At 42.0% G+C, this 26,458-nt stretch overlaps 1 protein-coding gene across 2 annotated transcripts in view; it reads right to left on the bottom strand.

Moving 5' to 3' along the window:
* paip1 (poly(A) binding protein interacting protein 1) overlaps positions 1-26,096 on the bottom strand; it is a 35,205-nt gene extending 9,109 nt beyond the window's left edge. Inside the window, exons 1-11 of one of the 2 annotated variants that reach the window (XM_061928935.1) lie at positions 25,988-26,096; positions 25,673-25,912; positions 20,011-20,150; positions 19,734-19,925; positions 11,462-11,568; positions 11,271-11,382; positions 10,749-10,874; positions 10,547-10,665; positions 4,981-5,095; positions 4,849-4,903; positions 4,575-4,653 (exon numbers count right to left, since the gene is read on the bottom strand). In XM_061928935.1, the coding sequence (XP_061784919.1) occupies positions 4,575-4,653; positions 4,849-4,903; positions 4,981-5,095; positions 10,547-10,665; positions 10,749-10,874; positions 11,271-11,382; positions 11,462-11,568; positions 19,734-19,925; positions 20,011-20,150; positions 25,673-25,874 (1,247 nt within the window). In that variant the 5' untranslated portion in view covers positions 25,875-25,912; positions 25,988-26,096. The remainder of the gene's footprint in view (positions 1-4,574; positions 4,654-4,848; positions 4,904-4,980; positions 5,096-10,546; positions 10,666-10,748; positions 10,875-11,270; positions 11,383-11,461; positions 11,569-19,733; positions 19,926-20,010; positions 20,151-25,672; positions 25,913-25,987) is intronic. The other variant, XM_061928936.1, reaches the window with a different exon arrangement.
* Positions 26,097-26,458: the final 362 nt, after the last annotated feature.

The following is a 26,458-nucleotide window of genomic DNA, read 5'->3' as shown; positions in this document are numbered from 1 at the left end:
TAACCCGGTGCGCTTTATTACGATTAATTTTCATAAAGTTTCGATCTCGCAACTTCGGTAAACAGCCGCCATCTTTTTTCCCGGTAGAACAGGAAGCGCTTCTTCTTCTACGCAAGCAACCGCCAAGGAAAGCACCCGCCCCCATAGAACAGGAAGCGCTTTAAGCAACCACCCGCCCCCGGAAGAACAAGAAAAAACGCGCGGATATCACCGTACGTTTCATTTCCTGTTTACATCTGTAAAGACCACAAAATGGCTCCTACAAAGGACAAGGATCCGGTTCATAAAAAGACGCAATCTCTCCATCCGCACACGGATTACTACCGTATTTCACAGCAACTGATATTCCTGTGAACTGCACTGTGGAACGGGAGCACGTACGGTGAATATTCGCACCACAGGGAATGAGAAGTCATCCTTCACTGTGGTTCTAGCTTGCCATGATAACTTCCACCCATGGTGATATTCAAAAGGAAGACCTTGCCAAAAGAGACCTTTCCAGCCGGCGTCATCATAAAAGCTAACTCGAAGGGATGGATGGATGAAGAAAAGATGAGCGAGTGGTTAAGGGAAGTTTACGCGAAGAGGCCGGGTGGCTTTTTTCACACAGCTCCGAAGGCGAACACACCTTCACTAAGACGGGCAGACAGCTCCGGACGACATACGCCAACATTTGCCAGTGGATCGTAAATGCCTGGGCAGATATTTCGGTCACAACTGTGGTCCGAGCTTTCCGGAAGGCAGGATTCACAGAACAACAGCGACACTGACTCCCGATGACTTCGACGAGACGGAACCGGCCATTTTGGATACCACGCTTGCGCAACTTTTCAATTCGGACACCGAAGACGAAGAATTCGAAGGATTTACGAATGAAGAATAACTTCAGAAGGTGAGCGCTATGTTTATTTTGTGTGTTGTGACATTAACGTTCGAGCAACATTATGTTACTATTGCTCTACACCATTTTGAATTTTACTATGTTTGTGATTGCACATTTGCGTACATTTTGGGACAGAGTTGTTAGAACGCTGGTTTTCAATATATTATTAAAGTTTGACTGAACTATCTGACTGTTTTTTTGACATTCACTTTAACGCAGCGTTTTTTTGACATTCACTTTAGCGCAGCGTAGGCGCGGCTTATAGTCCGGGGCGGCTTATTGGTGGACAAAATTATGAAATATGTAATTCATAGAAGGTGCGGCTAATAATCCGGTGCGCCTTATAGTGCGGAAAATACGGTACATACATACATATACATATATATGTGTATATATATATATATATATATGCATGTGTATATGTATATATACACATGCATATACCGGTATATATAGGGCTTCACGGTGGCAGAGGGGTTAGTGCATCTGCCTCACAATACGAAGGTCCTGAGTAGTCTTGGGTTCAATCCCGGGCTCGGGATCTTTCTGTGTGGAGTTTGCATGTTCTCCCCGTGACTGCGTGAGTTCCCTCCGGGTACTCCGGCTTCCTCCCACTTCCAAAGACATGCACCTGGGGATAAGTTGATTGGCAACACTAAATTGGCCCTAGTGTGTGGATGTGAGTGTGAATGTTGTCTGTCTATCTGTGTTGACCCTACGATGAGGTGGCGACTTGTCCAGGGTGTACCCCGCCTTCCGCCCGATTGTAGCTGAGATAGGCTCCAGCGCCCCCCGCGACCCCAAAGGGAATAAGCGGTAGAAAATGGATGGATGGATGGATGTGTATATGTATATATATATATATATATATATATATATATATATATATATATATATATATATATATATATATATATATTTAAGTGTATATATATATATATATATGTGTGTGTATATATATATACACACACACACATATATATATATACACATAAATAAATATATATATATATATATATATAATATATATATACACACACACACACACACACACACACACACACACACACACACACACACACACACACACACACACACACACACACACACACACACACACACACACACACACACACACACACACACACACACACACACACACACACACACACACACACACACACACACACACACACACACACAGTCCCGATCCAGGTTTTTGCACTTCCGATCCGATATTGTTTTTGCATTTCCGATCCGATACCGACCGATACTGGCCTATCCGAGCATGAATTAAAGTTTAAACTTATTTAGCCTGCTTAGTTGTCAGAATCATGTTGAAAAGGGTTTTAGTACTCTTGATAACAACTAGCCAGCTGAATTAGGGGAGTTTGAATAATACACAATGGTTGGTAACAAGAAACTGACCTGTTTATTCAAGGATAAAGACAAAATAGACAAAATTATACATGACAAACAGAAATGGCATCATTGAACTAGGGCTGGGCGATATGGCCTTTTTTTAATATTGCGATATTTTAAGGCCATATTGCGATACACAATATATATCTCGATATTTTGCCTTAGCCTTGAATGAACACTTGATGCATATAATCACAGCAGTATGATGATTCTATGTGTTTTGATTGAGACTTTTATTAGTAGGTTGCACAGTGAAGTACATATTCCGTACAATTGACCACTAAATGGTAACACCCGAATAAGTTTTTCAACTTCTTTAAGACGGGGTCCACTTAAATTGATTCATGATACAGATATATACTATCAGATATATACTATCATCATAATACAGTCATCACACAAGATAATCACATTGAATTATTTACATTATTTATAATCCAGGGTGTGGAGGGGGGCGCCTGATGTAAGTGTCAAAAAGACAGCCAAAAGAGTTTGATATGAGAATAAATCTAAAGTTAAAATATAGGGTAGAAATGCACCCATTTGCAGGAAATGCAGTCTTGATTTTCAAAATGTTCTTTCAAGGCTTGCATGTCTACATTAAAACATTCTTCTTCATACTGCATTAATATATGCTACTTTTAAACTTTCATGCAGAGAAGGAAATCACAACTAAAAAAATCACTAATTTTTTCATACGGTGTTGATGTGGAACTTTTTGCCATTTTGATGGTGTGGAGTCTGGACGTGTGGCACCGAATGGAGATAAGCGTCTCGACAGACGTCACAATATTTGAACAATGATGACGAAAACTGTTGTCTCAGTCGTGTCCGTGTGTCGAAAATTGTTAAGCGCTTATTTTTTTATTTGATTTTGTGCGTGGCATAGATTTGCCGTGCGCAGAGGACGTTTGAGCAGGCGCGCACCTTAGCGGCTGCGCTAGCATCACAGCTAGTTAGCAGCAGGAAGCATGAAGTGCTCTAAAACTTGCTGGTAGACTGCTGCGTTGACCCTGGATCTCAGGAAACAGAGTGGACCGACACCAGCAGATGACATGGCATCCCAAACCATCACTGATGGTGGACACTTTACACTAGACTTCAGGCAACGTGGATCCTGTGCCTCTCCTGTCTTCCTCCAGACTCTGGGACCTCGATTTCCAAAGGAAATGCAAAATTTGCATGGTCGGGTGATGGTTTGGGGTGCAATGTCATCTGCTGGTGTCGGTCCACTCTGTTTCCTGAGATCCAGGGTCAACGCAGCCGTCTACCAGCAAGTTTTAGAGCACTTCATGCTTCCTGCTGCTGACCTGCTCTATGGAGATGGAGATTTCAAGTTCCAACAGGACTTGGCGCCTGCACACAGCGCAAAATCTACCCGTGCCTGGTTTACGGACCATGGTATTTCTGTTCTAAATTGGCCCGCCAACTCCCCTGACCTTAGCCCCATAGAAAATCTGTGGGGTATTGTGAAAAGGAAGATGCAGAATGCCAGACCCAAAAACGCAGAAGAGTTGAAGGCCACTATCAGAGCAACCTGGGCTCTCATAACACCTGAGCAGTGCCAGAAACTTATCGACTCCATGCCACGCCGCATTAACGCAGTAATTGAGGCAAAAGGAGCTCCAACCAAGTATTGAGTATTGTACATGCTCATATTTTTCATTTTCATACTTTTCAGTTGGCCAACATTTCTAAAAATCCCTTTTTTGTATTAGCCTTAAGTAATATTCTAATTTTGTGACACACGGAATTTTGGATTTTCATTTGTTGCCACTTCAAATCATCAAAATTAAATGAAATAAACATTTAAATGCATCAGTCTGTGTGCAATGAATAAATATAATGTACAAGTTACACCTTTTGAATGCAATTACTGAAATAAATCAAGTTTTTCAAAATATTCTAATTTACTGGCTTTTACCTGTATATATATATATATATATATATATATATATATATATATATATATATATATATATATATATATATATATATATAAATATATAAACATACATATGTATGAGATAGGCTCCAGCACCCCCCCGCGACCCCAAAAGGGACAAGCGGTAGAAAATGGATGAATGTATCGAAATAAATAAATATATAGAAATAAATACACAAAGGATCTCACACACACACACACACACACACACACACACACACACACACACACACACACTTTACTTGTATATCAAAGAAACGATAACTTAGAAAACTATATCCGCTCATTTATGTTTTGTACATGTATTTAATTTGGAGTACTTACTCGTCATTTTCATTCTCCTCACACACATCATGGAAATAGTCCTGTCTCTCCATAATTTCTTGATATTTCTCAGCGTATTCTGTAAAAACAACAGTCGTAGAATGTTTTTTTTCAGCATTTAAACCACCTTCTCTGCTCATACAAGGCTAACAAGCAGGGAATAAGAGCCACACAAAACATTGACAGTTGCATCTTTCTTCACAAATACTCCAAATCAGGTTATTTTTGCCATACTATCTCAAGTGCTGTTATTTTGTAAAGTTCCTCTCCATACCTGGGTCTGCTGCTGTAAAAGGAGTTCCATCTTCTGTGTAGAATGTGGGCTCATTCTGTAAGAATTTAAAGAGGACACCATAATTTATGTAAAGAACTTAGGAAGGCCGATTACAGCAGACTTGAGACTCACCATGAAGTAGTTGGGGTCATTGTCGGGTGTAGCATTGCTCGATGCCGCAGCACACACTCTTCCCCAGTCACTAGACCTCAGCTCCACTAGCTTTAGAAGCATTTGTCGGACATCCCTGAGGAGTGAAGCACACCTAATTTTTGTTCCTCTGCTATATTCAGCTTCACAATGATGCACGTTATAAAGCAAGAAACTACTATAAAGCATTCAACACACATCGCCAGTACCGTATTTTCCGCACTATAAGGCGCACCTAAAAACCACAATTTTTCTCAAAAGCTGACAGTGCGCCTAATAACCCGGTGCGCTTTATTACGATTCATTTTCATAAAGTTTCGGTCTCGCAACTTCGGTAAACAGCCGCCATCTTTTTTCCCGGTAGAACAGGAAGCGCTTCTTCTTCTACGCAAGCAACCGCCAAGGAAAGCACCCGCCCCCATAGAACAGGAAGCGCTTCACCCGCCCCCGGAAGAAGAAGAAAAAACGCGCGGATATCACCGTACGTTTCATTTCCTGTTTACATCTGTAAAGACCACAAAATGGCTCCTACAAAGGACAAGGATCCGGTTCATAAAAAGACGCAATCTCTCCATCCGCACACGGATTACTACCGTATTTCACAGCAACTGATATTCCTGTGAACTGCACTGTGGAACGGGAGCACGTACGGTGAATATTCGCACCACAGAGAATGAGAAGTCATCCTTCACTGTGGTTCTAGCTTGCCATGCTAACTTCCACCCAGGGTGATATTCAAAAGGAAGACCTTGCCAAAAGAGACCTTTCCAGCCGGCGTCATCATAAAAGCTAACTCGAAGGGATGGATGGATGAAGAAAAGATGAGCGAGTGGTTAAGGGAAGTTTACGCGAAGAGGCCGGGTGGCTTTTTTCACACAGCTCCGAAGGCGAACACACCTTCACTAAGACGGGCAGATAGCGCCGGTCGACATACGCCAACATCTGCCAGTGGATCGTAAATGCCTGGGCAGATAGTTTCGGTCACAACTGTGGTCCGAGCTTTCCGGAAGGCAGGATTCACAGAACTGCTGCACAACAACAGCGACACTGAATCCGATGACTTCGACGAGGCGGAGCCGGCCATTTTTGGATCCCACGCTTGCGCAACTTTTCAATTCGGACACCGAAGACGAAGAATTCGAAGGATTTACGAATGAAGAATAACTTCAGAAGGTGAGCGCTATGTTTATTTTGTGTGTTGTGACATTAACGTTCGAGCAACATTATGTTGCTATTTATTGCTCTACACCATTTTGAATTTTACTATGTTTGTGATTGCACATTTGCGTACATTTTGGGACAGAGTTGTTAGAACGCTGGTTTTCAATATATTATTAAAGTTTGACTGAACTATCTGACTGTTTTTTTGACATTCACTTTAGCGCAGCGTTTTTTTGACATTCACTTTAGCGCAGCGTAGGCGCGGCTTATAGTCCGGGGCGGCTTATTGGTGGACAAAATTATGAAATATGTAATTCATAGAAGGTGCGGCTAATAATCCGGTGCGCCTTATAGTGCGGAAAATACGGTAATTAGCTATCTATGAAAATTAAATAAGGGTGTTATTTTTGCACAGATCAAACAAATATTTTGTATTAATCAATTGTGGTTGTAACTTATGAGGTGGCTGGTAGGCAGTGTTGCAACAATTACTTTGAAAAAGTAATGCGAATTGATTACTCCTTCAAAAAGTAACTTAGTTAATTGGGTGACTAAATTGGATTAAAAGACAACACCCCTCACTATCTCAACATAAAAATTTAACAACTGGTTTTCCCAATAGTCACTTTATTGGAAGTGCGGCTATCCCTTGCTGTTCTTCCAATTTTTGTGTTTTATTTGTTTTGTTTAATTTTGTATCTGCAGTGTGCCAAGGGCCTACGACAAACGGGTCACAGGCCACAGATGGCCCTTGTGCCGCAGAGGACAGATCTTTAGTACTATAGTCTTAGTAATGTAGTATATTTTGTCATTGTATGGTCACATATCACATGGTGGTAGTTGTCTAACGTCACCGCCGGAAATAGTAAAATCAGCTGTTCACCTTTAGCTGACCACCTTCTTTTATCATGTAACACTGCCTTTTCACCAAAAAAGCTTTGTTTCGTATCCACATTAAATCAACACAAATTCAATACTTTGGAGCAGTGTTTACAGACTACTTGGCTTGTTATTGCAGGCAAGCAATGGGGGTCATGGTTGAGAGGAGGAGAGTTGTTATATGTTGGACGCTGGAAAATGTTGCATTGCAACAGTCAGCTTAATGCATTGCAGCATGTTTTGATGTGCACGTCATGCAACGCACGTTTGCGGAAATAGGTGACAGGTGGGATGTGAGGCTAATGTGATGATGTCGCCAGCACAGTGTACAAATAAACTCGTTGACAATAGTTGGTTATTAGCAGCAACAGACAGAGAAAAAAAGGCTGTGTCACTGGCAACAACACAGAGTGTAAACATGGAAAGTATAGGAACATTAAACCCTTAACACGGCAAAGACATGAATAACTGGCTCAATTTGCAAAGCTAACCTTGCTTTCATAGCAGCACATCTGTGATGCGAGAGTATTTAAAGCGTAAGTATGTCAGTCTCCGACCTCTCCTTGGTAAAATATTCAGCTTTTTACCCAGCTACCTAACAACAGAGAGACCAAGGCTCAATTTGAATTCCCCCTCCTTCCCCTCCCCTCTGGCTCTAGCATCTAGTGTCATGGCGAAGTATTACAAATACACCCCTATGCATACGTACGTTTCTCGAATCTCACTACATCATCTCTCACCGTTTGCCAGCAGTGAAGTAATGCGGATGCAACAAATGTTTGTTTATTTTCAGGATGCCGTCACACGCGATATTCGGCTTTTGTTGTGCTCTTGTCATTTTCTTTCGCCTGTCTTCGTTAAGAAGAAGATGTTTAAAAGACAACTTTTTGGCGAAATATCCAAGTGCTGGCCCATGAGCTATCAGCTTGCGGTATGTAAAATGCGTTTTATTGTGTATTTGTGTTTGAAGCCAATAATGTTTGAAGCTGTGCAGTAGCAAAGGTTTAAAGTCTGACTAAAACCAAAAGTGTCACTGTTATGAAAATCATTAATTTTGCTTATTACTTACATTTGTACACTTCTCTGGGTTTCTGGTCTGCCATCTTTCTCCTTGCACTTGATAGTGTAAGGTCTGCGAGCTTACTTCGCGTCAAGGGTGGTACTTCACCCTTCCCCCTACCTGACGGATAATTTGAACGCCTCTTGATTTACATGAACACGTAAAACCAAGGAGGGAGGGCAAAAACAAGGGGGATGGGGGTGTATTCAAATTGAGACAAAGTTGTGTAAAAAATATCTTTAACGATCATTTTAGCCTAGTCCGCCAGCGAAACTTTATCTATGTAGCTGTCATCATCATCATCATCGAAAAAAGTTACTTTTTCTTTTCGACGAAGCTAGGGGGTTCTGGTGTTTGCTTTTTATTGCTGATTTTAACTGTCCTTTGTTTTCATAAAAAATGACACTTTGTTTTTGTCAGCACTTTGCCTGTCTTTGCTTTTAAATAGACAAGAGTTGAATAAGTATTCTTTGTAACAGTCTAATAAATAGCGCAATTACAGTATAAATACATTCTGAATTAAGTAATTACCTTAACAGTTAGCACATGCCTAAAAATATCTCAAGCTGAATGTAAAAGCCGTTGGCTAAATAAGAGCCACTGAATTGGTGTACTTCATAATCAGATTAGTTGAAAAATTGTTAAGATAGTACAAACCCTGTTTCCATATGAGTTGGGAAATTGTCTTAGATGTAAATATAAACGGAATACAATGATTTGCAAATCCTTTTCAACCCATATTCAATTGAATGCACAACAAAGACAAGATATTTGATGTTCAAACTCATAAACTTATTTTTTTTTTTGCAAATAATAATTAACTTAGAATTTCATGGCTGCAACACGTGCCAAAGTAGTTGGGAAAGGGCATGTTCACCACTGTGTTACATGGCCTTTCCTTTTAACAACACTCAGTAAACGTTTGGGAACTGAGGAGACACATTTTTTAAGCTTCTCAGGTGGAATTCTTTACCATTCTTGCTTGATGTACAGCTTAAGTTGTTCAACAGTCCGGGGGCCTCCGTTGTGGTATTTTAGGCTTTATAATGCACCACACATTTTCAGCGGGAGACATGTCTGGACTACAGGCAGGCCAGTCTAGTACCCGCACTCTTTTACTATGAAGCCAAGTTGATGTAACACGTGGCTTGGCATTGTCTTGCTGAAATAAGCAGGGGCGTCCATGGTAACGTTGCTTGGATGGCAACATATGTTGCTCCAAAACCTGTATGTACCTTTCAGCATTAATGGCGCCTTCACAGATGTGTAAGTTACCCATGTCTTGGGCACTTATACACCCCCATACCATCACAGATGCTGGCTTTTCAACTTTGCGCCGATAACAATCCGGATGGTTCTTTTCCTCTTTGGTCCGGAGGACACGACGTCCACAGTTTCCAAAAACAATTTGAAATGTGGACTCGTCAGACCACAGAACACTTTTCCACTTTGTATCAGTCCATCTTAGAGGAGTTCAGGCCCAGCAAAGCCGACGGCGTTTCTGGGTGTTGTTGATAAACGGTTTTCGCCTTGCATAGGAGTTTTAACTTGCACTTACAGATGTAGCGACCAACTGTAGTTACTGACAGTGGGTTTCTGAAGTGTTCCTGAGCCCATGTGGTGATATCCTTTACACACTGATGTCGCTTGTTGATGCAGTACAGCCTGAGGGATCGAAGGTCACGGGCTTAGCTGCTTACGTGCAGTGATTTCTCCAGATTCTCTGAACCCTCTGACGATATTACGGACCGTAGATGGTGAAATCCCTAAATTCCTTGCAATAGCTGGTTGAGAAAGGTTTTTCTTAAACTGTTCAACAATTTGCTCACGCATTTGTTGACAAAGTGGTGACCCTCACCCCATCCTTGTTTGTGAATGACTGAGCATTTCATGGAATCTACTTTTATACCCAATCATGGCACCCACCTGTTCCCAATTTGCTTGTTCACCTGTGGGATGTTCCAAATAGTGTTTGATGAGCATTCCTCAACTTTATCAGTATTTATTGCCACCTTTCCCAACTTCTTTGTCACGTGTTGCTGGCATCAAGTTCTAAAGATAATGATTATTTGCAAAAAAAAAAAATGTTTATCAGTTTGAACATCAAATATGTTGTCTTTGTAGCATAAACAACTGAATATGGGTTGAAAAGGATTTGCAAATCATTGTATTCCGTTTATATTTACATCTAACACAATTTCCCAAATCATATGGAAATAGGTAACTAGTTGACTATTAAAATAGTTGTCAGCCCAATTGGTCACAACAGACTTTTTGAAAGACATTTGAAGTACTGTATTGACCTGAATATTAGCTGGTACCTTTTCCCTATTCACTGATATTAAAAAATCAGAAGTCATCTTACACTCACTAAATAAAATTATGTTATCATATTAAACACATTTTTTGTTTGAATTGTGTGCTGCATTCAAGCACCTACACACTCACAGGCACATATACCTGCTGCATGTAGCATCCAGTACTATACTTTCAATCCTCTGGATCAGCTCCTCCATGTACGATTTCCCACATTCTTTCCAAGCATCATCCAGGATGGACCCAGTCAGCTTTAAAAAGGAAAAATAATGCTGATTAGCCACACCTGCTTAATGTGATCACATAATGGAGTAAGAGAAGAGAGATTCAGAACCTTGAGAAGTTTGACTGCACAGATGATGTTTGCATCTACAGGATTGGAGAGTAAAGTGTTCAACAGCTCTCTCAATGCAGTAAGAAGAATCTCGGCTCGCTTTATAGCGCCTTTGCCACACTTTATCTGAACAAAAACAGATAAAAAGACATTTTCACAATTGACACTAGGGTAGGTCAGTACCTCACATTATGGTATCAATCCAATAAAATTAAATTCAGGGCAGGTATTGCCGATACCTATACTTTTTATTTCATATTTTTCAAGAACAGTGAATTATTTAGTGATTCTCTATTTAATTTGTTGATCATGATCCAGACAAAGATTTCAAAGATTTTGGGCAAACACACACATATATATATATATATATATATATATATATATATATATATATATATATATATATACGGTATATACTAATGAACAACCCTCTTTTTGAACAAAACAAACATAAATAATTATGCCCCAAAATAAAGCAGTAACATTTAACACACTACAGCAGACATGATTGGGTTGTCTTACCTGCAGATGAAGGTAGAGCTCTCCCAAAAAGAGCACAAAGGAGTGGAACTTGTTCTGTGTCTCTCTGTCTCCTCGCACAGCCACATCTCTCTGCTCAAATTCTTTTTGACATCTACAACAAACAAGGCTCTATTATTCTGCAGGAGAAAATAACAGAGGGACTAACGACTTTTATCCCCGTGTAAAGTCACCTGTGGAGGAGCAGCTGACGAAAGTTCCCGCTCGGTGGGCTGAGATGATGGGACAGATAGTTACAGAGCCGTGCGCCCGTATAGGAGAAGTTGGGAATGGCAGTAGACTGCAATATAAGAAGACATTAAAAGGTAACCTATCATGCAAAAATCAGTTCAAACAGCAATCAATCAATCAATCAATGTTTATTTATATAGCCCTAAATCACAAGTGTCTAAAAGGGCTGCACAAGCCACAACGACATCCTCGGTACGAAGCCCACATAAGGGCAAGGAAAAACTCACCCCAGTGGGACGTCGATGTAAATGACTATGAGAAACCTTGGAGAGGACCGCATATGTGGGTAACCCCCCCCCCCCTCTAGGGGAGACCGAATGCAATGGATGTCGAGTGGGTCTGACATAATATTGTGAGAGTCCAGTCCATAGTGGATCCAACATAATAGTAAGAGTCCAGTCCATAGTAGGGCCAGCAGGACACCATCCCGAGCGGAGACGGGTCAGCAGCGCAATGTGTCCTACGACCGTTTTCATGAGGAACAAATGTGACAAAATGGTCAAATCTCCTATGTTTGTTTTCTCCACATTTAAGAGAAGAGGTTACTTTTGAAATTCTATTTTCCTGAAGAAAAAAAAATCTTGATAAACATGATACTGCCTTAGACGCCTGTACCTTGATGATTCTGCCCTGAACTCTTATGTAAGTCAGCAACAGACTAAGAAAACCTAGCATGATAGCACTGTAGCTCACAAAGTTATATAAGTGATGTAAACAATGTTACGTTGTATGTGATATGGCCTTTATTATGTTGGACAGCGTTACAGTAAATACGTAACAAGTGAGCAAGTGCACACTTGCGCTTCTTGGAGCCACAAACCTACAACAATCACTTACTGTACAATTTCTGCTCTCACTAGAATGCCAGCTGATGGGATGTTAAAATCTTGTTTCGCTGAAGAATTAATCACAATCCTTGCGGAGGGGTTAAAAAAAAAAAAAAACGGTACCGCAAACTAGCGTCTTTTGGTGTCATGTGACTCATCTACGGGTATAAGTTGAATGTCACAGATGAGCAATTTTTCAGTTTATGACCACAACCTTTTTCTTTACGAGAGAGAGGCATGATCTAAAATATAGAATTAACTTTCATCAACTCAGAGGTGATCAGGAGTGCAGCTCATTATGTCAACGCTGTTGCTGCACAATATAGTTATCTCTGTGATCAAGGCTCGGCTAAAAGTAGTTTATCAGCATAAACGTCTTAAATAAAATTGCTAATACTTGGTTGATATTTAGGTCACGAGATGTAAATAGAGTATTGTTGGTGCTTTTTGGATGCATTTTCAGAGTGATATAGAGACAAAATGGGTTACCCCCATTAGCATCATTGCTCGCCACCTAGATTGAATTGATTATTACAAATTAGCGTGCAAATAAAAAAAAAAACACATATGAACTCCAACGTGCAGGCTTTGAGCCGGGGGGAAACAAGAATTGCCACCCCAGCCCGTTGCCTCTCACTGCTGGCAACGCCAGAGTGCAAGAGAGTCCAGCCACTCTCGAGAGAACTGGTTCCAGAGCCCTTGCTGTGCGTCGAAGTGAGTCTGACTATATCTAGCCGGAACGTCTCCACCTCGCGCACTAGCTCAGGCTCCTTCCCCGCCACCGAGGTGACGTTCCACGTCCCAAGAGCTAGCTTCTGAAGCCGAGGATCGGACCGCCAAGTGCCCTGCCTTTGGCTGCCGCCCAGCTCACATTGCACCCGACCTCTATGGCCCCTGCTATGGGTGGTGAGCCCATTGGAGGGGGGACCCACGTTGCCTCTTCGGGCTGTGTCCGGCCGGGCCCCATGGGGACAGGCGCTCGCCATCGTGCCCCCCGGGTGACTCCCTCGTTCTACTGGGGGACTTCAACGCTCATGTTGGCAATGACAGTGACACCTGGAGAGCCGTGATTGGGAAGAATGGCTGCCCAGATCTGAACCCGAGTGGTGTTTTGTTATTGGACTTTTGTGTCCGTCACAGATTGTCCATAACGAACACCATGTTCAAGCATAAGGGTGTCCATATGTGCACTTGGCACCAGGACACCCTAGGCCGCAGTTCCATGATCGACTTTGTAGTTGTGTCATCGGATTTGCGGCCTCATGTTTTGGACACTCGGGTGAAGAGAGGGGCGGAGCTTTCTACCGATCACCACCTGGTGGTGAGTTGGCTGCGATGGTGGGGGAGGATGCCGGACAGACCTGGCAGGCCCAAACGCATTGTGAGGGTTTGCTGGGAACGTCTGGCAGAGTCTCCTGTCAGAGAGTTTCAATTCCCACCTCCGGAAGAACTTTGAACATGTCACGAGGGAGGTGCTGGACATTGAGTCCGAGTGGACCATGTTCTGAACCTCTATTGTCGAGGCGGCTGATTGGAGCTGTGGCCTCAAGGTAGTTGGCGCCTGTCGTGGCGGTAATCCTAGAACCCGTTGGTGATCACCGGCGGTGAGGGATGCCGGCAAGCTGAAGAAGGAGTCCTATCGGGTTATTTTGGGTCATAGGACTCCTGAGGCAGCGGAAAGGTACCGACAGGCCAAGCGGTGTGCGGCTTCAGCGGTCGCCGAGGCAAAAACTCGGACATGGGAGGAGTTCGGGGAAGCCATGGAAAACTACTTCCGGACGGCTTCAAAGCGATTCTGGACCACCATCCGCCGCCTCAGGAAGGGGAAGCAGTGCACTATCAACACCGTGTATGGTGATGGTGTTCTGTTGACCTCGACTGCGGATATTGTGGATCTGTGGAGGGAATACTTCGAAGACCTCCTCAATCCCACCAACACGTCTTCCTATGAGGAAGCAGTGCCTGGGGAATCTGTGGTGGGCTCTCCCATTTCTGGGGATGAGGTTGCTGAGGTAGTTAAAAAGCTCCTCGGTGGCAAGGCCCCGGGGGTAGATGAGAACCGCCCGGAGTTCTTTAAGGCTCTGGATGCTGTGGGGATGTCTTGGTTGACAAGACTCTGCAGCATCGCGTGGACATCGGGGGCGGCACCTCTGGATTGGCAGACCTGGGTGGTGGTTCCTCTCTTTAAAAAGGGGAACCGGAGGGTGTGTTCTAACTATCGTGGGATCACACTCCTCAGCCTTCCCGGTAAGGTCTATTTAGGTGTACTGGAGAGGAGGCTACGCCGGATAGTCGAACCTCGGATTCAGGAGGAACAGTGTGGTTTTCGTCCTGGTCGTGGAACTGTGGACCAGCTCTATACTCTAGGAAGGGTCCTTGAGGGTGCATGGGAGTTTGCCCAACCAGTCTACATGTGCTTTGTGGACTTGGAGAAGGCATTCGACCGTGTCCCTCAGGAAGTCCTGTGGGGAGTGCTCAGAGAGTATGGGGTAACGGACTGTCTGATTGTGGCGGTCCGCTCCCTGTATAATCAGTGTCAGAGCTTGGTCAACATTGCCGGCAGTAAGTCGGACACGTTTCCACTGAGGGTTGGACTCCGCCAAGGCTGCCCTTTGTCACCGATTCTGTTCATAACTTTTATGGACAGAATTTCTAGGCGCAGTCAAGGCGTTGAGGGGATCCGGTTTGGTGGATGCAGGATTAGATCTCTGCTTTTTGCAGATGATGTGGCTTCATCTGGCCAGGATCTTCAGCTCTCACTGGATCGGGTCGCAGCCGAGTATGAAGCGACTGGGATGAGAATCAGCACCTCCAAGTCCGAGTCCATGGTTCTCGCCCGGAAAAGGGTGGAGTGCCATCTGCGGGTTGCGGAGGAGATCCTGCCACAAGTGGAGGAGTTAAAGTACCTCGGAGTCTTGTTCACGAGTGAGGGAAGAGTGGATCGTGGGATCGGTGCGGCGTCTTCAGTAATGCGGACGTTGTATCGATCCGTTGTGGTGAAGAAGGAGCTGAGCCGGAAGGCAAAGCTCTCAATTTACCGGTCGATCTACGTTCTCATCCTCACCTATGGTCATGAGCTTTGGGCTATGACGGAAAGGACAAGATCAAGCGGCCGAAATTAGTTTCCTCCGCCGGGTGGCAGGGCTCTCTCCCTTAGAGATAGGGTGAGAAGCTCTGCCAAAGTAAAGCCGCTGCTTTACTTTGGCAGAGAGGAGCCAGATGAGGTGGTTCGGGCATCTGGTCAGGATGCCACCCGAACGCCTCCCTATGGAGGTGTTTAGGGCACGTCCGAACGGTAGGAGGCCACGGGGAAGACCCAGGACACGTTGGGAAGACTATGTCTCCCGGCTGGCCTGGGAACGCCTCGGGATGCCCGGGAAGAGCTGGACGAAGTGGCTGGGGAGAGGGAAGTCTGGGCTTCCCTGCTTAGGCTGCTGCCCCCGCGACCCGACCTCGGATAAGCGGAAGAAAATGGATGGATGGCATATGTGTTCTTGTCTCTTATACTGTATGTAAATGATAGGCAAAATTAAAAAAAAGTGCAGTTCTCCTTTAAGGCCTTAGTACGATATTGTGGTATTTCCCCAAAAAAGATGACTTGGTAAAAATTCCAGTGTGTAAAAGGAGGCTAAATCCATAATTCGCTAGCTCGGGTAAGTTAGATTTCTGAGACCCTTATTTTGTTGGAGCAGCATTTTTATAGTGAAGACAGAGAACTGTGTAGTTCCTGTCTTGACGGCATGTGTGTGGGAGACAGCCTGTGTTGAAATAAAAAGTGCTTTTCAAGTTCCTGCCTGATGTTTTTTTTTTTTTTTCATACTGAGATCTCAAAAGCCAGCGGGCATCTTACAAGACACTCTGTTGCCATTAGGGCTGGGCGATATATCGATATAGTCGATATATCGCGGGTTTGTCTCTGTGCGATATAGAAAATTACTATATCGTGATATTCGAGTATACGTTCTCACGCAGTTGCTTTTAGCTGCAGGCATTACACTACAGGCGTTTCCCACTCTTCCTTGTCTGTCCTTCTCACAGACAGCAAGCGCACCTTCTTACATACATCACATACTGTCACGTCATACGTCACATACGTATACGCCCTCACGGAGCAGAGAGGTAGCAGCATGGGCAACGTTAGCTGTGATGCTAGCGGAGTGGTGCGAGCGGTAATACGAGAGAAAGAAGGTGCGAATCTGGTAACAAATGAAGGAAGAATTAATTCCCAAGAAAAACAGCAGGGGGTTTATCGTCTGGCGGTGGTTTGGCTTCAATTGGGAATATGTCGAACAGACAACCGTAATTTGTCAAGTGTGGGGGAAAAGGATTGCTACAAAAAGTAGCATTACTGCTAATATGTAGCATAATTTGAAAAGTCACCTGCTAGAGAATGAAGAGTGCTTACTCCGCATGTCAACATCTCTGTTCGGTGCCACACCATCAAAATGCCGAGGCAAACATTTCCAGATCAACACCGTATGAAAAAAATAGTCAACAACAAAAGAAGATAACGTCCGCAGGAACATAGCGAAGGACATACCGTATTTTCCGCACCATTAGCCGCACCTAAAAACCACAAATTTACTCAAAAGCTGACAGTGCGGCTTTTAACCCGGTGCGCTTTATATATGGATAAATATTAAGATTCATTTTCATAAAGTTTCGGTCTCGCAACTTCCGTAAACAGCCGCCATCTTTTTTCCCGGTAGAACAGGAAGCGCTTCTTCTTCTACGCAAGCAACCGCCAAGGTAAGCACCCGCCCCCATAGAACAGGAAGCGCTTCTTCTTCTACTGTAAGCAACCACCCGCCCCCGGAAGAAGAAGCGCGCGGATTTTCGTTTCATTTCCTTTGTGTGTTTACATCTGTAAAGACCAGACCACAAAATGGCTCCTACTAAGCGACACGCGTATAACGCAGAATTTAAACTTAAGGCAATAAGTCATGCCGAAGAACACGGAAATAGAGCAGCAGCAAGAGAATATAACATAAATGAATCAATGGTGCGTAGGTGGAGGAAGCAAGAAGATGACCTGCGCCAGGTAAAGAAGACAAAACAGAGTTTCCGAGGGAACAAAGCAAGATGGCAACTGTTGGGAGGACAAACTCGAACAGTGGGTTGTTGAGCAGAGAGCAGCAAGCAGAAGTGTCAGCACCATCACTATTCGAATGAAGGCAACAACGCTAGCAAGCGAACTTCACCTGGATGATTTTAAAGGTGGTGCTTCTTGGTGTTTCCGGTTCATGAAAAGACGCTTATAGACTACGGTGTCGTCACGGACTACAAAGGCGGACTCGCACAATTTTTCAGGATTTATAGAGATCCCAAATACAGATCAGCAGGTACCAGAAGGTAAGAAAAGTTGTGTTTGCTTAATATTGCGAAACAAAGTGCCAGATAATATGTCTTACCTTATACACACACTTTTCAATTCGGACACCGAAGACGAAGAATTCGAAGGATTTACGAATGAAGAATAACTTCAGAAAGTGAGCGCTATGTTTATTTTGTGTGTTGTGACATTAACGTTCGAGCAACATTATGTTGCTATTGCTCTGCACTATTTTGAATTTTACTATGTTTGTGATTGCACATTTGCGTACATTTTGGGACAGAGTTGTTAGAACGCTGGTTTTTAATATATTATTAAAGTTTGACTGACCTATCTGACTGTTTTTTTGACATTCCCTTTAGCGCAGCGTAGGCGCGGCTTATAGTCCGGGGCGGCTTATAGGTGGACAAAGTTTTGAAATATGCCATTCATTGAAGGTGCGGCTAATAACCCGGGGCGGCTTATAGTGCGGAAAATACGGTACACAATTTCATTTACTATTATGCAGCTCATTTTTATTTGACACTTATTTAAATATTTTGTGTGACATCATGCACAAAAGTGCACTTTATTTGTTTTAAACTATTGTAGTGGTGTTCTGTACAAAAAGTGCACTTTAATTTAGTATTGTTATGATGTCATCTTAGTGACATCATGCACAAAAGTGCACTAATAGTTAAAGTTAAAGTTAAAGTACCAAAGTTAAAGTACCAATGATTGTCACACACACACTAGGTGTGGCGAGATTATTCTCTGCATTTGACCCATCACCCTTGATCACCCCCTGGGAGGTGAGGGGAGCAGTGGGCAGCAGCGGTGGCCGCGCCCGGGAATCATTTTGGTGATTTAACCCCCAATTCCAACCCTTGATGCTGAGTGCCAAGCAGGGAGGTAATGGGTCCCATTTTTATAGTCTTTGGTATGACTCGGCAGGGGTTTGAACTCACAACCTACCGATCTCAGGGCGGACACTCTAACCACTAGGCCACTGAGTAGGTGGCTAATAGGTAGCTTGTTTTAAAATGACTCTGACAATTTTGCACTTTCTGTTTTGGAAATGACATGAATGTTTGTGCCACTGCTTAATAACTGTTTAATAAATACAGTCTTGGTCAATTGACTTAGTTGTGATTTGCCTCTCTGCATGAAAGTTTAAAATGAGCATATATTAATGCAGTATGAACAAGAATGTTTTAATGTAGACTCATAGAATCATCATACTGCTGTGATTATATGTATCAAGTGTTCATTCAAGGCTAAGGCAAAATATCGAGATATATATCATGTATCGCGATATGGCCTAAAAATATTGAGATATTAAAAAAAGGCCATATCGCCCAGCCCTAGTTGCCGTATGTGTCAATCAAGTGACAGATGTGGCGTCATAGGGAAGATTTATGATAGGTAACGATGTCTATTTTTATTTATCAGCGATTGACCGGGAGCTCGTCATTGACGTAATGGGCAGTTCTGTTAGACCATTTAGCTTTCTTTTGGCAGGTTTTGCAAACAAGTGAGTCATTGTCTTCACAGACTCTCTTGTCATTTTCTAAGTACCTGAAATGTTCTCATGCTGACTTACTCCTTTTTTTGTGTGGAAAAAGTTTGCCCATTTGTTCTGCTGCTATTTTAAGCTAATGTAGCAAACTAGCGTGCCTCACGATATGTGTGTACACCGTAAGGATGTGTATTGCTTTGTTTTGTTAGTTGTAGCAGGTGGTGCCGAAAATAACGTGCCACCGTAACGTCCATTTATAGCAAGTGAGGAAGACTGAACACACGGTGTACCATTGTGATGAATTAACAGTGACATCCTTAATCAAGTTTAATCGTTGCATTCCTCGTTCGCAGTAGGGTATACTTGGAGTGCTTTAAAAAAAATCTAAATTCCAGCATCTTGGGTAAACTTTGGGCAATACACTGCCCAAATACTAATGTGGGACTTCTGAGAGATATTTAAAAAAGTTGAAAAATAGTATACAGTGTTTTTCAATAGTTTTGGTCATCATCAAATTGCACACATTGAAGAGCAAAATCAGTCCTGAGCGCTCCTACCTCTGTGTAGATCAGCTCCACCAGCTCTGCCAACAACTCCTCGGTTGTAATAAAGGAATTAAGCACGCTTGTTATGTACTCAACATCTGACTCAAACATTCCAGGTGAGGAGCTCAGGTGGCAAAGGAAGTCTTTAACCATATCAGCCAAAGATGGCGCGCTAAAATCTTCTTCTTCGTGGTCAAAAAAAGTCTGAAAAGAAAGATAGCATACAAGTAATACAGAATACATAGTAGCTACAGAGCTTTTGAAACAATGAATGCTGTGACTGTCTTACATCATATTGGTACACGGCAGTAGGGACAAACTCTGGAGCGCTAGCGGAGAGTTTGGAGAACTCAACCAAAGAATCCAAATGGTTAGACTTCCCGGAGACAGAGGGGCTATTGGTGTTTATGCTTTGCTGGCCTTTACTGTCTGAAAGTGGAAGTAGAGAATGGTGACACTACTATGGTGACATTTAACAACCTATGGACAGCGGCGCAAAAATGTGGTTCCTCACAGTAAGGAGATTTGGGTTGGAAACTCAGTTGGAACATGTTGGTATTGACTTTCCATGTACGCCCTGTGCATGTGTGTGTGTTTTCTCTGTATACTGTACTTAGGCTGCCTCAAGCCGTACAATAACATGCACATTAGTTTCATTATGGCTCTAAATTGGCCTTTGGTGTGAGTGTTATTGATTCGTCTATTTGTGATTGGTGACCAGTCCAGGGTGTATGCTGCCTCTTAGCTGGGAAATGCTCCAGCTCACCCGTGACACTAATGACAAGGGTGTATGTAAAAGACACATATTGCATGCTCTAGCTGGTGGATCTATCTAGTAGGGATGCACAATAATATTAGCTCCGATAATTTACAACCAATAATGGCAATTATAATTCCGCTAATGAAAAATATACCAGTAATAATAAAGGCTTATCATCTTCGTGTTTGTCTCTTTGTTGTGGCTTGTGCTGCTACCTGGCTCCTAAACTCCTGCTCTCTCCTCCCGTACAATATGGTCGCATATTTGTAATGTCACGATTCTGCCTGTGCTCCCTGTTGTGTGCAGAAAAATGCATCATAGAGCGACAGTCACCAGTGTGGTCTATCTTTAACGTGTCAGAAGAAGACATTTTAATTTAATTATTATGAAAACACAACTTTTCTTATCAGCTTTTGTGTATCTGGGATCCTGAAAATTTTAAATCAAACCATTGCAAATATTATTTAAAATTCATATAATAATCTTGTGTTCCTTCCTTTTTTTTTTTCCAACAGGCCGTTCGGTTTTTGCTCTGTTCAGTGATGTTGTCTGCGGATATTTTCATACATGGTAGAAATTTACTCAAAGATCTTTGCGCCAGTCGGCCATTGTAGCCAATAAGCTTCTTTTTTTCTATCCTCTTGCCATTTCTAATACAAAGTAGCATAAAGTTCTAACATATCTGTCAGTAAACTCCATATGAAAGCACTAAAAACTACAACATGGCTGGTTGGGAGAAGACATAGTTGAAGTGGAGGCACGTAAATAGGACCGGCCACACAACGGCGCATCCTGAAGAGACGATCAGAAAGTGGCTTGAAGACGGTCTGTAAAACATAATCTATGCAAAATTTTGATGTAGAACCACTATTGCATGTTATGTAGACCAGTGGTCCCCAACCTTTTTGTAACTGCGGACCGATCAACGCTTGAAAATTTGTCCCACGGAATGGTGGAGGGAGATTTTTTTGGGTTGGTGCACTAATTGTAAGTGTATCTTGTGTTTTTTATGTTGATTTAATAAAAAAAAAAAAAAAAAAGTTTTTATTTTATTTTTATTTTGTATTTTATTTCTTGTGTGGCCCGGTACCAATCGATCCACGGACCGGTACCGGGCCGTGGCCCGGTAGTTGGGGACCACTGATGTAGACCACAAAGAAGTGTTTTAAATAAATCATAATACGACCCCTTTAAAATTCACTATTGTTATGGAAGCTGCCTGTGCTGCTAGGCTGAGACTTAGCTTTAATAGCGCTGACAGCAGCCAACATAAAACCACAGAACTGATGGGAAAGTGTTTGATAAGAGGCAACAGTTTTAAAGAAAAGCCTTTAGAGGGAAATAACTTGACGACACAACGAGTAGTTCATAATTCATCTGTCAACACAGGTAAATGTTAACTAACAATTATGATTTCTTAAAGGAAAAAATGCACTTCATTATTTTAACCCTTATTTCTACAATTAAATGCTGCCTCTCTATGAGGCAGGCACTTACTGCACTATTTCATTACGGTCAGTGGAAAATATAATTGTACTTATTTTATTTTTGTCTATCAACAAGTGATGTGACTCCACTTGTTAAAGTGTTGCTGCAATCTTACTGGTGTAGTTTTTTTAAAATTTTGCATAGATTATGTTTTACAGACCATCTTCAAGCCACTTTCTAATCGTCTCTTCAGGATGCGCCGTTATGTGGCCGGTCTTATTTACGCGCCTCCACTTCTACTATGTCTTCTCCCAACCAGCTTTGTTGTAGTTTTTAGCGCTTCCATATTGAGTTTACTGACAGATATATGTTAGAACTATATGCTATTTTGTAAGGCTGCGAATCTTTGGGTGTCCCACGATTCGATTCAATATCGATTCTTGGGGTCACGATTCGATTATAAATAGTTTTTTTCGATTAAACGCGATTCTCGATTCAAAAACGATATTTTTCCGATTCCAAACAATTTTCTATTCATTCAATACATAGGATTTCAGCAGGATCTACCCCAGTCTGCTGACATGCAAACAGAGTAGATTTTTGTAAAAAGCTTTTATAATTGTAAAGGACAATCAACTGATTGCAATAATGTAAATTTGTTTTAACTATTAAATGAACCAAAAATATGACGTATTTTATCTTTGTGAAAATATTGCACACAGTGTGTTGTCAAGCTTATGAGATGGGATGCAAGTTCAAGTAACTGTGACACTATTCTTTATTTTTTATTTTTATAAATGTCTAATGATAATGTCAATGAGGGATTTTTTAATCACTGCTGTGTTGAAATTGTTACTAATATTGATACTGTTGTTGATAATATTCATTTTTGTTTCACTATTTTTGGATTGTTCTGTCGTGTTTGTGTCTCCTCTCAATTGCTCTGTTAATTGCTGTTCTGAGTGTTGCTGGGTTTGGTTTGGTTTTGGAATTGGATTGCAATTTTATGGTATTGCTTTGTATTATTTTGTTGGATTGATTAATAAAAATTTTAATTTTTTTTTTCTAAATTCAAAATAAAAATAAAAATCAATTTTTGAAAAATGAGAATCGATATTGAATCGTACAACGCGAGAATCGCGATTTGAATTTGAATCAATTTTTTCCTACACCCCTACTATTTTGTATTACAAATGGCAAGAGGATAGAGAAAAATAAACTTATTGACTATAGCGTCGGACTACAATGGCCGACTGACGCAAAAATCTTTGAGTAAATTTCTACCATATATGAAAATATCCGCAGACATCACTGAATAGAGCAAATTCTGCCTGTTGGAAGAAAAAATGGACGATTATTATATGAATATATTTGCAATGGTTTGATTTCAAATTTTCAGGATCCCAGATACACAAAAGCTGATAAGAAAAGTTGTTTTTACATCCATCCATCCATTCTCTACCGCTTATTCCCTTCGGGGTCGCGGGGGGTGCTGGAGCCTATCTCAGCTACAATCGGGCAGAAGGCGGGGTACACCCTGGACAAGTCGCCACCTCATCGTAGGGTCAACACAGATAGACAGACAACATTCACACTCACATTCACACACTAGGGCCAATTTAGTGTTGCCAATCAACCAATCCCCAGGTGCATGTCTTTGGAGGTGGGAGGAAGCCGGAGTACCCGGAGGGAACCCACGCAGTCACGGGGAGGACATGCAAACTCCACACAGAAAGATCCCGAGGCCGGGATTGAACTCACGACTACTCAGGACCTTCGTATTGTGAGGCAGACGCACTAACCCCTCTTCCACCGTGATAATTACATTAAAATGTCTTCTTCTGACACGTTAAAGAAAGACCATACTGGTGACTGTCGCGCTATGATGCATTTTTCTGCAAAACAAGAAGGAGCACAGGCAGTATCGTGACATTACAAATATGCGACCATATCGTACGGGAGGAGAGAACAGGAGTTTGGCAGCCAGGTAGCAGCACAAGCCACAACAAAGAGACAAACACAAAGATGATAAGCCTTTATTATTACCGGTATATTTTTCATTAGCGGAAATATCAAATGGACGTCATAATTGCCATTATTGTTTGTAAATTATCGGCCGCTAATATTATTGTGCATCCCTACTAGGTAGATCCACCAGCTAGAGCATCAAATATGTGTCATTTACATACACCCTTGTCATTAGTGTATATTGTGTTGGACATATTATATTAAAGTTGCTAGTAAATGAAATTAGTAAAAAGTTGAAATATCAATAAATTCCGACATCATTTGGGTCTACCCAATGATTCTAATTATTTGCATGGGTCAGAATTACAGTGGGAAGGATATTTGTTCTCAAATTATAGCTAGTGTGTGAATGTGAGTGTGAATGTTGTCTGTCTATCTGTGTTGGCCCTGCGATGAGGTGGCGACTTGTCCAGGGTGTACCCCGCCTTCCGCCCGTGTGCAGCTGAGATAGGCTCCAGCACCCCCCCGCGACCCCGAAAGGGACAAGCGGTAGGAAATGGATGGATGGATAGTTCAAAATTGATAACATCCTATTTTTTGCTTTAGGTTTGTTTATTATTTGTTAGAGTGTCGACATTTTGGGTAAAAGTGTGAACTCTTCGAATAATTTCTTCTCACAAAACCTTGTGTAAATGCATATACATAAATATCGGATATCGTTATCGGTTGTAAAGGTCTGTAAATGATCGCTTAAAAGGTATCTGTTCCAGCATCCCTATTACCAAGCTATGTAACTAACATTAAATATATTCGTAAGATAGCTTACATACCCTTATATCAGTGTACATACCCTTATATCAGTGTTTTTCAACTAGTGTGCCGTGAGATAGTCTGGTGTGCTATCTCACGGAGATTATGTAATTTCACCTATTTGGGTTAAAAATATTTTTAGCAAACCAGTAATTATAGTCTGCAACTGATGTGTTGTTGAGTGGTCGGTGCTGTCTAGAGTAAGCGTGTAATACTCTTCCATATCAGTAGGTGGCAGACGATAGCTAATTGCGTGTAGATGTCAGAAACAGCGGGAAGCAGGGTGCAGATAAAAAGGTGTCTAAAGCTTAATAAACAAAATGTGAGTGCCCCTAAGAAAAGGCATTAAAGCTTAGAGAAGGCTATGCAGAACAAAACTAAAACTGAACTGGCTACAAAGTAAACAAAAACAGAATGCTGGACAACAGCAAAGACTTACTGTGGAGCAAAGACAGCGTCCACAATGTACATCCAAACATGACATGACAATCAACAATGTCCCCACAAGGATAAAAACAACTGAAATATACTTGATTGCTAAAACAAAGTAGATGCTGGAAATATTGCTCAAAGGAAGACATGAAACTGCTACAGGAAAATACCAAAAAAAAGAGAAAAAGCCACCAAAATAGGAGCGCAAGACAAGAACTAAAACACTGCCGTATATATCTTAAACGTATAATATTGTTTAACCAAATTAGGGAAAACGTCAGTTTTACTTGTCAAAGTGGTACTTTTATGGATCACAAACTACATTAAATTAGCTCATTTCAGAGGTATTTATCGACGAGTAGAACCAGTTTTGGACGTGGGTTAAGTGGTTTTCTTCGTAAATAGAGGAAGTGGGACTGTGAAATGTGCTTAAATTTGGCCGTGACGCACTTCGGCCTGCAGTAAGGTACCAAAACAAGTGGGAGTTTCGAACGTGCAATCGAATGTTGATTAGCTAGTTTAGCATTAGCCAGCCTGTCTGTTTCTGCCTTACCACCACAAGCGCCATTTTCCGTGACCGGACTATTGTTGCAGTTGCCGGGGGGTGGGTACGTCCTCGGCTGCCTCAAAGGTACCCTTTGGTTGAAAAGCGTCGCGTTGCTGTCACTGTTCCACACCGCACTCTGTAGACCAGAATCTGCTGCAAGATTTAGGCTTCTCCCTGCTCCGGGAGCTCTGTTAAAATTCTCGTTCATGACCTGCTTCTTCTGTCAGCTCTATCCCTCAAGAACGTCTACAGAGGAGAAAGAAATGCTGCTTTCACTGACATATTTTCAATCCTGGCTCTATAAACGATAAACACACCTACCCATAGATCATGTTAGCGTTTTGTCAACCAGTAACTTCTTTTTTTGCAACTTCCTGACAACAAACCTTGTTGTCGCTGATTGTGTTTATGTAGCAAAAGGGAGTGTGTGCCATCTAGCGGTGGGGAGTAGATGCTCAGTAAAACAATGGTGACTGGATTAGACATACTAACTGTATGTCTTTGCTATTTGGATTTACACTGTATGAAAAAAAAAATTTAAAATTAATTTTACCTTTGCAACCTCATTATAATATTGGTTAAGTTTTACATTAATAAATGTAAGTTTCTCAATACCCGACTTGTTTTTTGTGCCTTTAAAAAACAATTCAAACTCTAAAACGCTTTCTACCTCTAACAACCAAAAAGCTGTGAAAACTATTGATGCTGTGTTCCAAATTTGGATTATTTACGGATCTTTTGTGAGCGTATGGCTTTACATTTTGTTACATATATATATTTTGCATTCTGTTT

This window comes from Nerophis lumbriciformis, linkage group LG33, assembly GCF_033978685.3.
Source record: "Nerophis lumbriciformis linkage group LG33, RoL_Nlum_v2.1, whole genome shotgun sequence".
Lineage (NCBI taxonomy): Eukaryota > Metazoa > Chordata > Actinopteri > Syngnathiformes > Syngnathidae > Nerophis > Nerophis lumbriciformis.
The sequence above is the reverse complement of the archived record's forward strand: the minus strand, read 5'-3'. Positions and strand labels throughout refer to the sequence as shown.